The 14,470-nt window shown below is 34.8% G+C and overlaps 1 protein-coding gene across 2 annotated transcripts in view; it reads right to left on the minus strand.

Moving 5' to 3' along the window:
• Positions 1-12,627: 12,627 nt before the first annotated feature.
• LOC135196345 (neuroligin-4, X-linked-like) overlaps positions 12,628-14,470 on the minus strand; it is a 42,536-nt gene continuing 40,693 nt past the window's right edge. For both annotated transcript variants that reach the window (XM_064223105.1, XM_064223104.1), the window contains exon 10: positions 12,628-14,148. In XM_064223105.1, coding sequence (XP_064079175.1) covers positions 13,307-14,148 — 842 coding nt within the window. In that variant the 3' untranslated portion in view covers positions 12,628-13,306. The remainder of the gene's footprint in view (positions 14,149-14,470) is intronic.

Genomic DNA, 14,470 nt, shown 5'->3' on the forward strand with positions numbered 1-14,470 from the left:
ATTAAAAAAGCAGTTATAAGTGTTTTGTTTGTATAAATTTTTTTGCAAATACCAGTGCCAAAGGGTACCACAAAATGGAAATTTCCTCTGCCGATCATGATCTTAGACTAGGCTATACAGTAATTTAAGAAGGCCTACCCTAGACTAATCCTGTTTGAATGAGGAATTATGACTATTTTTGATAAATATAGTTAGCCTATAAGTATATAAATTCATGGAAAACTTAATTACATAGAACTTAGCCTGTACCCTCATTAAACTAACCTAATTTTGTGGCCTATTGTAACCTAGTCAAAAATCAGCCATATAAACTTTGCATAGGCTATCCTTAACGATTTCTGAAGAAGCCTAGGCAAGACTATATCCTGTTAAAAGGCACCTTCGCCTAATTTTACCTCATTTTAGTAAGTTTTTCTCAGAAATCTTTCAGGTAGTCTTACCCATTGACGTATATTGTGTACAAATATTTAGTACTGTGTGGAGTAGGGTATCAAGTGATGTACACCTTATTGTAAATTAATTGATTCCAGGGTTGCTCCACGTTTGATACTTATCCTATTATGAAGGAAAAGCAATTCCTATAATCTGTAGTTGATATATTTTTTTTAAGTCTCAATATAAAGTTATTTTTTTGTTGTAGTTTTAAACTATGTGCTTGTATTGATTGCTGGAAATAAAAATTAAATAAAATGAATATTTCCAGGGATCTAGTCCAGAGATCAAGTCCAGGAGACTAGGCATGGGAGAAATTTAGCATGATGTACTGAGTAATAAAGAAACACACTGAGTACCAGGAACTTTCTTCAATACCCCTAGAATGGAAATCAGCACTTCAATTGCCTCCCGGTGGGAAGACATCACCTGGCCTCATCAGTAGTAAGACCCATACACACAAGGAATATCATGTAATAGCAGGTAGGACAGGCCTACCCTAATTCCCAGGCAGCGTAAAGGTCATTAGTCTTCATACCCACCGTGTCAACTATGACACAGTACCATTCTCCGACCTGTGTCTCCAGGCAAGAAGACTGACAACACTATATGTATACGAATAGTATTATTATTATTATTCTCGTATCTTAATGTCGTGGTGTGGGAAAATCCGCCCGTGACAATGCCTCAAAATTATTACAGTTTTGAATTGGGGCAAAACTTGTTACCTATGTAGATTTGGTCTTTAAGCTGCCTAAATATAACCGGGTATCATTGAAATTTAAATAGCTTGAAATTCCTCAAGCAATTTTGAGCCCTCATATCTTTGAGAAGTCGTTACATTCCTTTAAATTGGACATACATTATGAAACTAAAAGTTGTCAAATCTAAGATTTTGAAGCTGAATATCTCTGCATCTTTTAGACGTAACAAATTAAAATAGTTTATCGATAATGCATTGTTTGTATGGTGGTTTTACGTTGCCTTGAACCAGTGGTTATTCGGCAACGGGACCAATGGCTTTACGTGACTTCCGAACCGCGTCGAGTGTCGAACTCCTATCACCAGAAAGTAACAGTTTTGAAACAAGATATTTTAAATACTAATAACTTAAATACCTTTCGGTCTTAAATCACTATCACTAGCCTAAAGGAAGTTTTTCCAGGTACTAGCTCATCAGTTAGGAATTAATTTAGCCAAAACATTCATAGTAATTAAATTCGAAGCTTATCTTACAAAATTCTCAGGGGTGCTATCGTGTTATATATAGTTGCTTTTCAAATGTTAAGCAAATATACTCTATTGCTTTGATCTGTTGACCAAGTTGCTATGTCAATATCGGCAACCTGGAGTTCTTAAAACTAATAACAGCTCGCCCTAATAATATTTTGACCCAAATCACCGCACGTGAAACTCTTTTGGACTTCATCGGCTTTTGAGGTGTAAATTAGTATACACTTTTTCAATGTAGGACCCAAATTTTAGCAAAATATATCGAAACCTACTTTAAAAATAAAAGTTAAAAAAAAAAACACAAGTTTAACCCCTACACTAACCTTACCGTAATTGTTCTCTTCTCAATTAACTTTTTACCAATTCCTGTATCGACAAAAATCACTAACCTGCATCTCTACCTAATGGAGTATTCAGCTCTAATCAAAATTCTACATAAAGTTTTGGCTTTATCGGTACCCATATCCAATACACAATCTTCAGTAATCAAACGTCACAGTACAGCTGGTGAAAACGACAGAAAACTAACCGAGTCACTACACACAAGTTAAGTAAGTGTGAGAAAATATTAATCTCAAAATATAAAGAAAAATCCTTAAAAAAAAACTTACCAGCGTTAATCAGAAGAGATAATGTCACTGGTTCATGTCAACTGAAAATCTCAAAGTCTATATACTGAAGAAAGATAGGAAGGCTGTGACCAATATCACTCAAATGAGTGTGCGGAAAAAATGCCAGATACTCCCATGCGAAACGAATGGCTCCATCTATTGAGCGAACGGTTAAACATTCAGAGCGGTAATGCTTACGGGAATATAGGATGGAATTCGATTGTAAATTTTGCAACATATTTTTTCATAATTTGCAATTACTACGTCAGTATTTATTTTTATTCTTATATTTATGACATTCTTAAATTTTAGGTAACTAAATTGCAAATTTACAAATATAGGTACATATATAGATTAAGAATACATATCCTTATGTTTCTGTCTTTTTTTTTCAGAAACTTAAAGCTATATCTCTAAAAATTTAGTTAATTTTCTTGCAAATTTAAGTATTGTATACTACAATCATTTTTAAATGTTCTCTACAATATCATGTTCGAATAAAGTAAAACATACTGTATATTTGATTTGTTAAACTTAGCCACAAATGCATATGTGTAGGCATACATTTAATTACAGTTTGTAGGCCACAGTAGAATGGAGATATTAGGTGTATATAAACCACAATTGTAATTTATTTTTTTATTGAAACGGAAATGTATGATGATGCACTCATGCATACTCTTTAGTAATATAAACTAATAAATGTATAAATATACAAACAAAAGGAACAAAATAACTCACTAAATTGTATCACACATAAAAATAATCAAAAGGGGGTTGGAAATCGAAATAAGGTAGCATACAAGCCAACCAAAAATGCAAGATAAATCACATGCAAATGAACTTTAATAAATTATACATAAGAAAAAAATAATAAATTATACATAAGAAAAAAAATAACTCAGTAGATAACATTGCACATATAAAAATTGTAAACCAAAAAAAAAAAAACAAGCAAACCAAAATTGCATGATGAATTACATGCAAATTAACTCTAATATAATTATAAATATGAGAAAACATAATACTAAAAATAGGTTTTCTTCAAGAATTGAATACATAGTGCAAACATAAGAAAAAGCAAGCATGCAAACATAGAAAGCACAGACAGTAAACAAATTGAATGTACAGGAAAATACAAATACAAACAAATACAGTATACAAATACTGTAAAATGTTAGTCTTTATTTAGGAAATAGAAAAAATAAGACGACAAGGAACAAACTAACAAAATAATATGTTGAAGCAGTATACTCCTGTAATGCTACTTAGATGTGCAAACATGCTGAAATATTCATGCACTTATAAGTTAAATCAAAGTTAAATATGATACATACCACTAAACATGTTCCTAACCTCAAATATGTCAGCTCCTGAGAAATATATTCTAATATCAGAAACAAGGTCAAATTATTTGAATCAAAATCTTCTCCATCTTCACAGATAAGTAATGATTTACATGGATCACACTTGTGATGTTTGAGAAGTTTAAGGCATACATATTCTGCTATGTAAGTTACTGCATTTTTCTCTATCAAATTGGGCCTATAATCAGATATATTGTCTTTAGGTGTGTCGATACTATTGTCAGGAGCAAAGGGATCAAAATTACAAATGAAATATTGAATAGATTTTGGCACTACTGGTTCTGTCTCAACATTATCATCATTATTTGGGTTGAAGCTTGAAACAAATTCCTGAATTGATTTAAGGGATTCATCTTCAGGTTTATCAATTATCAAATCTACTGGTGAATTATCAACTGGACCTTCTAAAAGATTTTCAAAAAATTCTTGGACTTGTTCCTCATCTGTCGCAGGGCAATCTAAATTAACAATATCTATTTTCAAAATAATTTTTATTAAGTTCAGTTTCTAAGTCACAGATCTTGAAATATTGCAGTATTGGGGTGTTATCATCTATGCAGTTTCCTTTAACATTATTTTTCATGAGACTGTTACACAGAGCATTTTTTATTAAGGTTTTAATTTTATATGGACTTGGAGTGTCATTACTTCCACCTGAACTTCGTAGTACACTAAAGAATTTTCAAGACAATCTTGATTTATCCTGTCAGTTAAACGGAATTTAAAACCCCTATCCTTCATAGGGTTCCATAACATTTTAAGGCTAGAGATATTTAAAAGCCAACCGTCTATACATGGAATATCACTTTTAGTTCCAATAAAAGTTAAGCTTGACAGCATATCAGCCTTTTCAGATAAAAATTAATATTTTTATTACTATCACTAATTACACATTTCCTCTCTTTAAAATGAAATACACAGCTGCTGTTAAAACGTCAAACAATTCATCAATATCATTTACAAATAATGCTGTATTTTCCGCTTCTTGCGGTAATGCCCCTAATGCTGCATGTGTACATAAACCAGCTGCTACACTACGGCTAAACACCTGTGCAGCTAGATTCACTCTCATTTTATCGAAACCAGTGTTGAAGACATGTGATGCTGTAAGTTTTGGTGCTAACCGTAGCCACATCTGAGAAACTGCTTCAAAAAATTTCTCTATATATTTCCATGACACTTTTTGCCCACCAACTTGTATGTCATATTTCTTAAAATTGTTTCTGATACTTTTCAAAAGGTGTGGTGTATCATAAAAGAAATACACCTTTTCACCTTCATGCGAGAAAAGAAGGTTTTTCTATGGAAATGTTAAGATTTTTAAACAACCTTCTATTATTTGGATCTTGGTCACATACCAAAAATGTTGGGTATAAACATACATTCTTTAATTTACCAATACAGTCAGTTACCATATACATTAAGGTATCACCTTTAATAGATTTTGTAAATAAAAAATAGCCCAGTACTTGCTTCCATTTGGAAGCCAAGCCTTTTGCCATGAAGGCCATGGCATACTGAGCTGGGTCTTGCCCTTTGCCATACTGGCCAAGATCTTCAAATCCCTCCACCACATCTTTACTTATGTTGAACTGTAAATCAGATTTATGGGATATAGCATCAAATATAATGCCACAGCATTTAACAATTTAAAAACAGACTTATTCCAGCTAACATTAAAATCAATCTTGGATACCCAGTACCTCAGCATTCTCGTTGTTGGTAAAGTAAATATCTTGCTGATAAAGTTAGATGCTATGGGACTTTTGTAATAAAGTCCAAGAGAAAAACATTTTTGAGGAAGTGAATATCTCCTACCATATTTGGAGACACCTGCTAATTTCATTTGTGTTTTAAAAAATTCTAAAGCTGTGCCACTTATTTATTTGCTTGCATTTTTTATAATTGTAGATGGTAGGGTACATGTATCACAATTTTTTTGGCTTACTTTCATTAGTTCAAGTTTTTTCATTAGTCTTTAAATCTGCATCCGTTGCTTCTTTATTAGTGCACACTGGTTTGTGTTTTTCCTTTGCAAGCTGCTGGTAGACTCTGAAAAAATATTAGAAGTTAATAATTCTTTAATTTGGTGTACTTGTCAAGTTCCTTCTTATGTATTTCTTGTGAGTTTTAACATTATCCTTTCAGTTTTTGTACTAGTCAAAATTTTTTTTTTTATGTATTTCATATTGATAGTACTGTTCATTCAGTTATTTTTGTTTATTAGTGTTTTAGGTGTGTTGTTAGTGCCGTTATTATTGTTACTATTCATAATTGTGAATTCAGTTGTTTTATAAAACTGGTTGACATAGTCAGTGTTTTTCTCTTCTGTAAGTAATTGGGTTATTGGGCAATTACTCTTTTCTTTTGACATGTTGGGGTGTTAAGCGGTTGGGTAATCTGGACAAATGCTGTTTCTGTTTGTAATGGCCTTATTGTACATACATATATAATTTTTTTCCACTTTGCTTTTGTGAGAGCTTTCTTGCTCAATAGTTTTTACGTTTTGTATTACTTTGTGCCCCGAAGATGTGTTGAATACACGAAAGTACTTGGCACTCTGTCTTTTCTTTTTTAAAATGTTCCCTGTGGCTTTTGCTGATATATATATATTCTACATTGAAAGAATGAAGTGAGTGGTTCTCCAGGCTATGGCTTGACGTTTGAAATGTTTCAGAAAATATCTGACCATGAGGACGACTCAAGCTAAAATAAGTACGAACCTCCCTCTTTTGCACATTTCAAAATTATTTATGAAGCACTGAGAAATGAGTAAAATGTTTTTGTTTTCCATATAGCCTAGTCTCAAACGATCCACAGCCGTAAAGAAATGTATAATTATTCCAATCAAAATTATGCGAGATTTTTTTTAAAAATTATTAACAGTCGATATGTGAAAATGTATTTTGTGATGATCGTGTAACAAGGCTCAGTTTCGTCTTCCAATGATTTTGAGGTTCAGTTCACCTTACCTATGGGAACAATGAAAACATCCCAATACAGTGAAAAAAGCTTTATCCAAGTAAAAAGTTTTCAGTAGTCTGCTGTTCTCTTTTTTATATATAAAATTGAGACTGTGATGAAATGAAAAGTATATTCAATTTTTTTTTCTTTTTTACGCCGTCCGCTTGGTATCACATCATTAAACTTAACACATCTCTTCTACCTTTGTCTCTAAGGCATCGTCTGCTACTCTCTTTATAACAGCACCCATTCCTTCTTCGCGCATACACTGATATTCAGTATATAACGTACGTATATGAATAATTTATAACTAATGAAGTGACTATTAATTAATTCTAAGATACTCACCCATTCGGATCGCTTCTCGGGCGTTGCGGTGTCTCTCTGACGTTCACAGCGGGTATTCAGTAATCACCCTTTGAACTTACATCCACAAATGACAAGGCAGCCGATGTGACAGTGGTATACAGCAAACGTGAGGCTTCTGACGACACCTCCAAACCTTGGCCCTCTGGCGGGCAAGCCGACTGAAGCGAACGTTTCACTCTTGTTTTACTGTCTCTGTGGTGTAATTGTATTTTTTCCTCTGGTATGAAACATGTTCATCATCATATCTTTAAAACAAATAATGAAGAATTTTTTCAGCATAACATACGACGTTGACGGGAATGAGTTGCGAGAAATGATGCCCTCTGCATTCCATATCGATATCTATAAAGGTTACAAGTATCACCAATAGTACCTTAATAAAATATACTGCATAACCAACGGATGGCAGGTAATTTCTTGGCCACTAAAAGTTATAAAAGATCCCATTCCAGTTGTCCAAAAATTACAGCATATCTAACAAAGGATATTACTAAAAAGTGCTCTTGTTTCATTACTCACAAAATGTTTTTTCTATTCCATATGTAGAATTAAGAGAAAAATACTATCTGGTTCCTCGCTCTCTGATAATTCTTAAAAAAAGAAAAAAAATTATACCGTACTTCACAGTTAATTACACCACTTCAATATCTGTAATATAGTCACGCTTAGCTGACAGGACTTCGTTACAACCGTGGCATATTTTTACACCTCTAAAAGATTATGCCACTCTATCACCGATATTCACTCTTGAAGTATAAATCCCGTCTTAATCATAAAAGCCAGTGAAGCAATCCCAGAAATAATCTCAAATTAATGAGCAGTAAGTCACGACAAATTACAAAACTTTGAAAGGGAATTTACATTCGGAATCAGCCGAGTTTTTTTTTTCTTCCGGGAAGAAACGGCGCTTTCCTTGTATTGTATAAGAAATGCAATTTGCCCCAAAACAAAGTTTAATGGACTATCTGCGCGTCTGTAATCAAATGGTATTTTTTACCGAGTCTCGAGGATCTTCTGATAACTTTTTCCACTGCAGTCCTCCTCGCCATTGTACAGTCTATTTAAGGTGCGTCCACACGGTCGAACAATGTCCGACGGACAAACATTGTAACCAATCAACAATTGTCTGACGGTCTTTGCCTTGTGAGCAGAGTAAAATCAGTGGTATGCAACCTCATCTGGTACCACTGTTTGTTGCCAGATCTACTTCCATCGTTTCAACGCTTATGACGTCACCCTGCTTTGCCTATGATATGGTAACAATGTTTGTCCGTCGGACATTGTTCGACCGTGTGGACTACAAATTTAAGAAAATTGCCATAAAGTTTGTCATTCTTTTACGTGACGTTTGTACACGCAAATATATTTACACACTATTAACCAATTATTACACAATATTAACCAATCACTCGGCTCGGCCAACGCAGAACCAGAGGAATTTATTTCTGGTGATAGAAATTCATTTCTCGATACAATGTGGTTCGGAACCCACAATAAGCTGCAGGTCCCGTTGCTAGGTAACCAGTTGGTTCCTAGTCACGTAAAAATATCTAATCCTTCGGGCCAGCCCTAGGAGAGCTGTTAATCAGCTCAGTGGTCTGGTAAAACTAAGATATACTTAACTTGATTAACCAATCAAATGAACAGATATTGCAGTGACAGTCTCCTTGATTTTTTTTTTCAGAGTAGTGCGACATAAGCTCTTGGACTCGCTTCAGGCCCAACTCTTTCAATCAAAATACGTAAGCCTCTACAAAAATATCATCGATCGTGGACATTTTTTTTTTAGCCACCTCAAAGAGAACGGTATCCTTCCTTATCAGTCTATGTGCGCGTTAGTTGATAATTTTTTCTCTTTATCTTTATCTATCTCTCTTTAGAACTGTATCCTTCCTTACCAGTCTACGTAGGTGTCAGTCGATCATTTATTTCCTCTCTCTATTTGTGAGTTCCTTCAAGCCGTAATTTTCCTTCACTGATAATTCTACCTTGTAGAAGTCTTTCGGCTTAATTGTCTCAACCCAGTTCCTTCTTCACATATCAACTCTGCTCCAGAGCGCAGATATCGGGAAATCTATCACATACAGAAGTTCAATGATCCCATGAGAGTATGACCCTTCATATTTCATACTTTATTTGTCAGATCATATCTTGTTTGATCCTCCCCTATCAATATTATCTAACTGGTATACTTTCACTGTTTCTCTTAGCCGAATAAATCCTGGTCTGAAGAATTGCTCTCATAGTTGGAATGCTTCTAGAATATGACGTTCATTCTTGACAGAATATATTGAAACTAAACTGGTTCCATTTCTAACCCTGCTGTCATATTTTAAGCCATAGAATAGCAGCTCTCGCCTCCCCCCCTCTCTCTCTCAGTTAGGATATACTACCTTTTGTAACTTCCATTGTTCCATTTTACAACTGAATAGTGCCACCATTCAAAAATCCGTACACCATTCTCCTTCTATTCATTCCCATATGAATATTGCTGAGATCATTTAGTTAAATGCTCTGCATGTCACTGGTGTGGTTACTTGTTTCTTTATTCTATACTTGAATTTTTCTTTCAGCACAACAATCTTTTGGGGATTTTACAAATGTTGCGTGCAATATAATAAATAGACTTCAGCGCCTAGTATGCATCCATCATTAAAAGTGAACATGCTTTGGTGCATTGTAATTTACAAAATTGTTTTCAAGGATATTTATGCATATACACTGAAAAGGAGTTTTTTTCTTTTTTTTTTAGGATTTCCATTACTTTAGTACACACTGGTTTTCCACTGACAACATTATTTCTGAATTATTTGTATAAAGGATTAGCAGTTTTTTCCATATATATAAGCGATGCTTTTCTTCGCAATAAAATAACAAACCAGTGAAGTATTGGTGGAATTCACATTCGGCTTTGGGAACAAAAATCTGAGAGAAAAGGTGAATAATCAAAATGACTATCTTATGCTAGCCATTCTTTCAGTAAATACGTAATAGGAAAGACTTCTACAAATCTAATTTTACTAATGCCATACATAGAGGCGATACCGTTCCAGAGCTAAAAGTGTGTAGTTGATGAAAGAGCGAGCATTCCATGTAAATGTCAAATAAATAAATACTCAAATGGATTTTTCATTAAAAGTATTTATCACAGAGTTCTTATTTTCTTTGGTAATTCGTCACAGAGTTCTTATTTTCTTTCCTAATTCAATTTAAGCTTTGGAATACCAAACATATTATGCCTGACAACAAGGATAGGTGAGAACCACCCTCTGTGAGCTAAACTGAAGTGAATTTTTTTTTTTAAACAAAAGGCATCGGAAAACTAATGGCAACTCCTTGGAGCGTTTGATATCACCTTTCACACTGAAATGCAACCCTCTGAATAATAAACTGATCGCACCCAGCCATCAAGGCACGCGAAAACCAACTTTAGACGCTTTCATAATTCCCAGGGCGATAAATTCAGGCATGGCCCAAGACTCCTAATTATTTCAGCCGGTGGACAACTTAGTATGACGAAGTCCGAAATTATGGTTTCTCGTGTAAAGAGAAACAGCGCAGGGCTGTAAAGCCAACATGCAACGGTAATAAAAGACTAGGTAGTTTCGAGGCAAAAGCGAGAGAGAGTTCCGAGGAATTTAGCGAAATTGCCTTAAGTTGAGCCGTTTCGTCCCGAGCCAGACTGACGGGGATGCCAATTTGCATGCATTTTACGCGGTCTCTTCGCAACGTGATATGTAATAAAAATAAATAATTCGCCAGATATCTTTAAGGGATCTCCTTCCTTTTCAACTGCTTTTTTTTCTTTTTTTTTCTTTAGAATCAGATTTATAATGATGGATACGGTATTTTGATGTTTTATATTTATTAATATAACCTTTATTTTATCTCGGGAGCAGACCCTCTTTTAAACAAGTCTTGTTAAAAAGGATTGCTGCATCAGCTCCATTAATTCATATAGTTTTCTCTATTTTCCTTATCAAGGATTTCTCAATGTTGACTATACCGGATTTGACAAGAGAGAGAGAGAGAGAGAGAGAGAGAGAGAGAGAAGAGAGAGAGAACAACTTGTAGTAGCAGTAATAAATATAATTCAATGTGACTATACCGGATTTGACGATCCCCTTTGGCACGTCGCTTGCCAGTTTTAGTAACATTGAGAAATCCTTGATAAGGAAAATAGAGAAAACACTAAATAAAATTAATGGAGCTGCTGCAGCAATCCTTTATAACAAAACCTTTATTTTGCTTAGATTATAAGTGCAAATGTGCAGCGGTGGTTTCAAAGAGCAATTATTAGGAACGTTTCATCAAGTCGAAAAAAAAGATAGACACATGGCAATATAAATTAGTAATGAACAAATCTTGTCAACCAATACTTGAGCTATAAAATTGTCCTTTAACATTTTTCAAATTTTATTTCTAACACTTTTATTGTTTATTTTGGAATATAAGCCTGTCGCATATCATTAAAAAAAAAAAAAATCTTTACAGAGTTTTACACTATAAGAATAAGGTACACGCACACACTCAGTCACACACAAACACAAATATATATATATATATATATATATATATATAATATATATATATATATATATATATATATATATATATATACTATATACTACATTACATATTACTTACATACATACATACATACATACACATACATACACACACACACACACACACATATATTATATATATATATATATATATATATATTATATAATAATATATATACATATATATATATATATATATATATATATATATATATATATATATATATCTGGCAAAAGGTATCTTGGCCATGTGGCTGTCAACCCCACCACACCTACGAGATATTCCAGGATCGAACTTTTTTGCATGGCATAACCTTTTAGCAGTTAGGTGCAGGAAGTTACGTGTACAAGGTTCCTGTTTATGCTGGAGAAGGTAATTTTGAGTATTCACTTGCCTCCCTTGGGTGTTACCGACCCCTTTCTTTTGCCAGACTTGCTGAATATTCTTTAATAAAAAAAACATGCATAATTCTTATATATAAGCATTGATTTCCATGATCAGATGCAAATAAATAACTTCTATGAATGTCAAACTATCTTTGCATTCAAACAAGCATTACATACATAAGGACATTATATATATATATATATATATATATATATATATATATATATATATATATATATATATATATATATATATATAGAGAGAGAGAGAGAGAGAGAGAGAGAGAGAGAGAGACGAGAGAGAGAGAGAGAGAGAGAGAGAGAGAGACGAGAGAGAGAGAGAGAGAGAGAGAGAGAAAGAAGCTAAAACGTCAGCCTTTTTAATTGTTAGCAAAGTTTATTTTCCGGTCGTAGCCTTAACACTGACAATTTAAATTCTCATATAAACGTAAGTATATATTTTTTCTTTACGTCTTTACCAGCTGAAGACTATTTTCCTAATTAACTATCCGAACATTATTTGCATCTTGTGACTTTAACTCGTAAACTTCATTGTATTTAGCTTATGAGAATTCCCTGTAAATTACAAAATTGGTCAATCTTTCCTCTGCTCGTACGTAATTAATCATTTGTTTCACGAGCGTCTTCACGGTGGCGTCAGACTTCCACAAATAAAACGATATAGACATATATAAATCTCTTTTATTCATTCCTTACAAAAGCACAGACACGTTAATAATACACTCACAGATACAGATATTCACAGATGAGTTTAAAGCATCTAGATATCAACATGAAATTCCATTGTAGTTAGTGTCTATCTCCAAGGTATTAATCACTATGTTCCATACATGGAGTTTACCTCTCGATAACAACAATTTCTGTAAGAAAGCACTAGTACGGATATGGCTAATCAGTGAGAAGCCATCTTTCTCTTGTTATTTATAAAAGTATTTTTTCACTGAAAATTAGAAATAGTATGATCTTTCCACCATCTGAAAGATAACTGTTTACATGGATAGGTAGTGAGGAGCTTTCTTTGCAAATAAGTTGTAGCTCTGCAATAAAGTATTGCACTTCAGCGAAAGCAGTATTTTACTTAGGATTCATCTCAAAATTGGCTTATTTGACAATATCAGGAAACACAAAAAGAATGGTCATATCATAATTTAGTCTTGCAGGAAGCTGATGGTGATACTATTCTTTCTATTTGGAAAATAAAATGAACCATTTTTTGGAAGCTTATGGTAGCACTCAGGCCATCAGATATACTTAAGTAATACTGACAGTACACAGTCACTATATTAATGAGCACGGATGATTATCCTTCCCATAAAGAAGGAAATAGTTGGCGTGAAAGTTATTACTATCACTCTCAGACCTGCAGGTCTGACGTATTATCAGGAGAATAACTTGCTGGAGAAAGTTGTCCATCAATCGGAGACGTGTAAGAAGCCACCGGCTGCTTCAGCACCACTGCTGACGTTCTTCTCTCTGTGGGTCCGTTCGGCGGCTTCGGAATCGTCCCTCTGATGATGTCGTGTGAATTTTTCCTGCCAGGGACCACAGTCGTGTCCTCGTCTGCACTCTGGCAGCTGCTGTCGTAATCTGGAGGCCACTCGTGTTGAGGCTCCCCTTCGAAAGAGGTCGCCAGGTCGCTGCGTAATGTGGCGGACGATCGTAGCGTCCCATAATGCGCAGGATGATATATGGGCTTGTTCGGGTCACCAGTCGCGTGCAGCTGCACATCGTTTCCGCTGTCACTGCTGGCGTCGTGGGTCCCTTTCGCGAAGTTCTGGCGACTGGCATCGTGACGGTAATAGACTGTAGTGAGGACTAGCATGTTGAGAATAAGCAAGGAGCAAGCGATGGCCACCGTCACACTGAGAGCAGTAGTGTACGGGAAGTCCTTCCTCATTCCAGCAGATTCCGGTGACGCCGTCACCTGGCTCTTGTTCGCCTTCACTACAACTGTTGGGTGGGAGGATGCTTGTGTTGGCGGGGCGGGCACGGACGAGTTTTTCTGGGAATCTTGATTACTCAAACTGTTGTTATTACCTGTCGAGGCTGATGTATCCAACTGGAGGTGGTTCGACAGTCTGTTGAAAGAGGAATCCGGGCCATAACGCGAACCAACTCTCTCCAGGCCAGGTACCAGCCAGGACCAAAGAGCTACGGTTCCCGCTCGGTAGTGGTCACGGACTCGACCACGACTTCCTGTAAAGTAGTACAAATTCCACAAAATACATAGAGATTCGTTTTTGAAGTTCTTCACGATACATTCTAGATCATTAATGCTATTAGGTTCCATTTTCACTGACGCACTCATAAATACATTACTCTATAATGACTTGTATGTGAAAATATGCATTACCATAATTGGAATATTCATGAAAGAAATTCTCGACATAAATCTGAACTCCTATCGTGACATTGACGCTTCATCAGGCAGATCAAAAGAGAAGAACCAGGCCTCATATTTCAGATAGGCAAGTTTCCCATCTACAGCAGTAAACATAAACCTGCAATTGTTAAACTG

This window comes from Macrobrachium nipponense, chromosome 17, assembly GCF_015104395.2.
Source record: "Macrobrachium nipponense isolate FS-2020 chromosome 17, ASM1510439v2, whole genome shotgun sequence".
Taxonomy (NCBI): Eukaryota; Metazoa; Arthropoda; class Malacostraca; order Decapoda; family Palaemonidae; genus Macrobrachium; species Macrobrachium nipponense.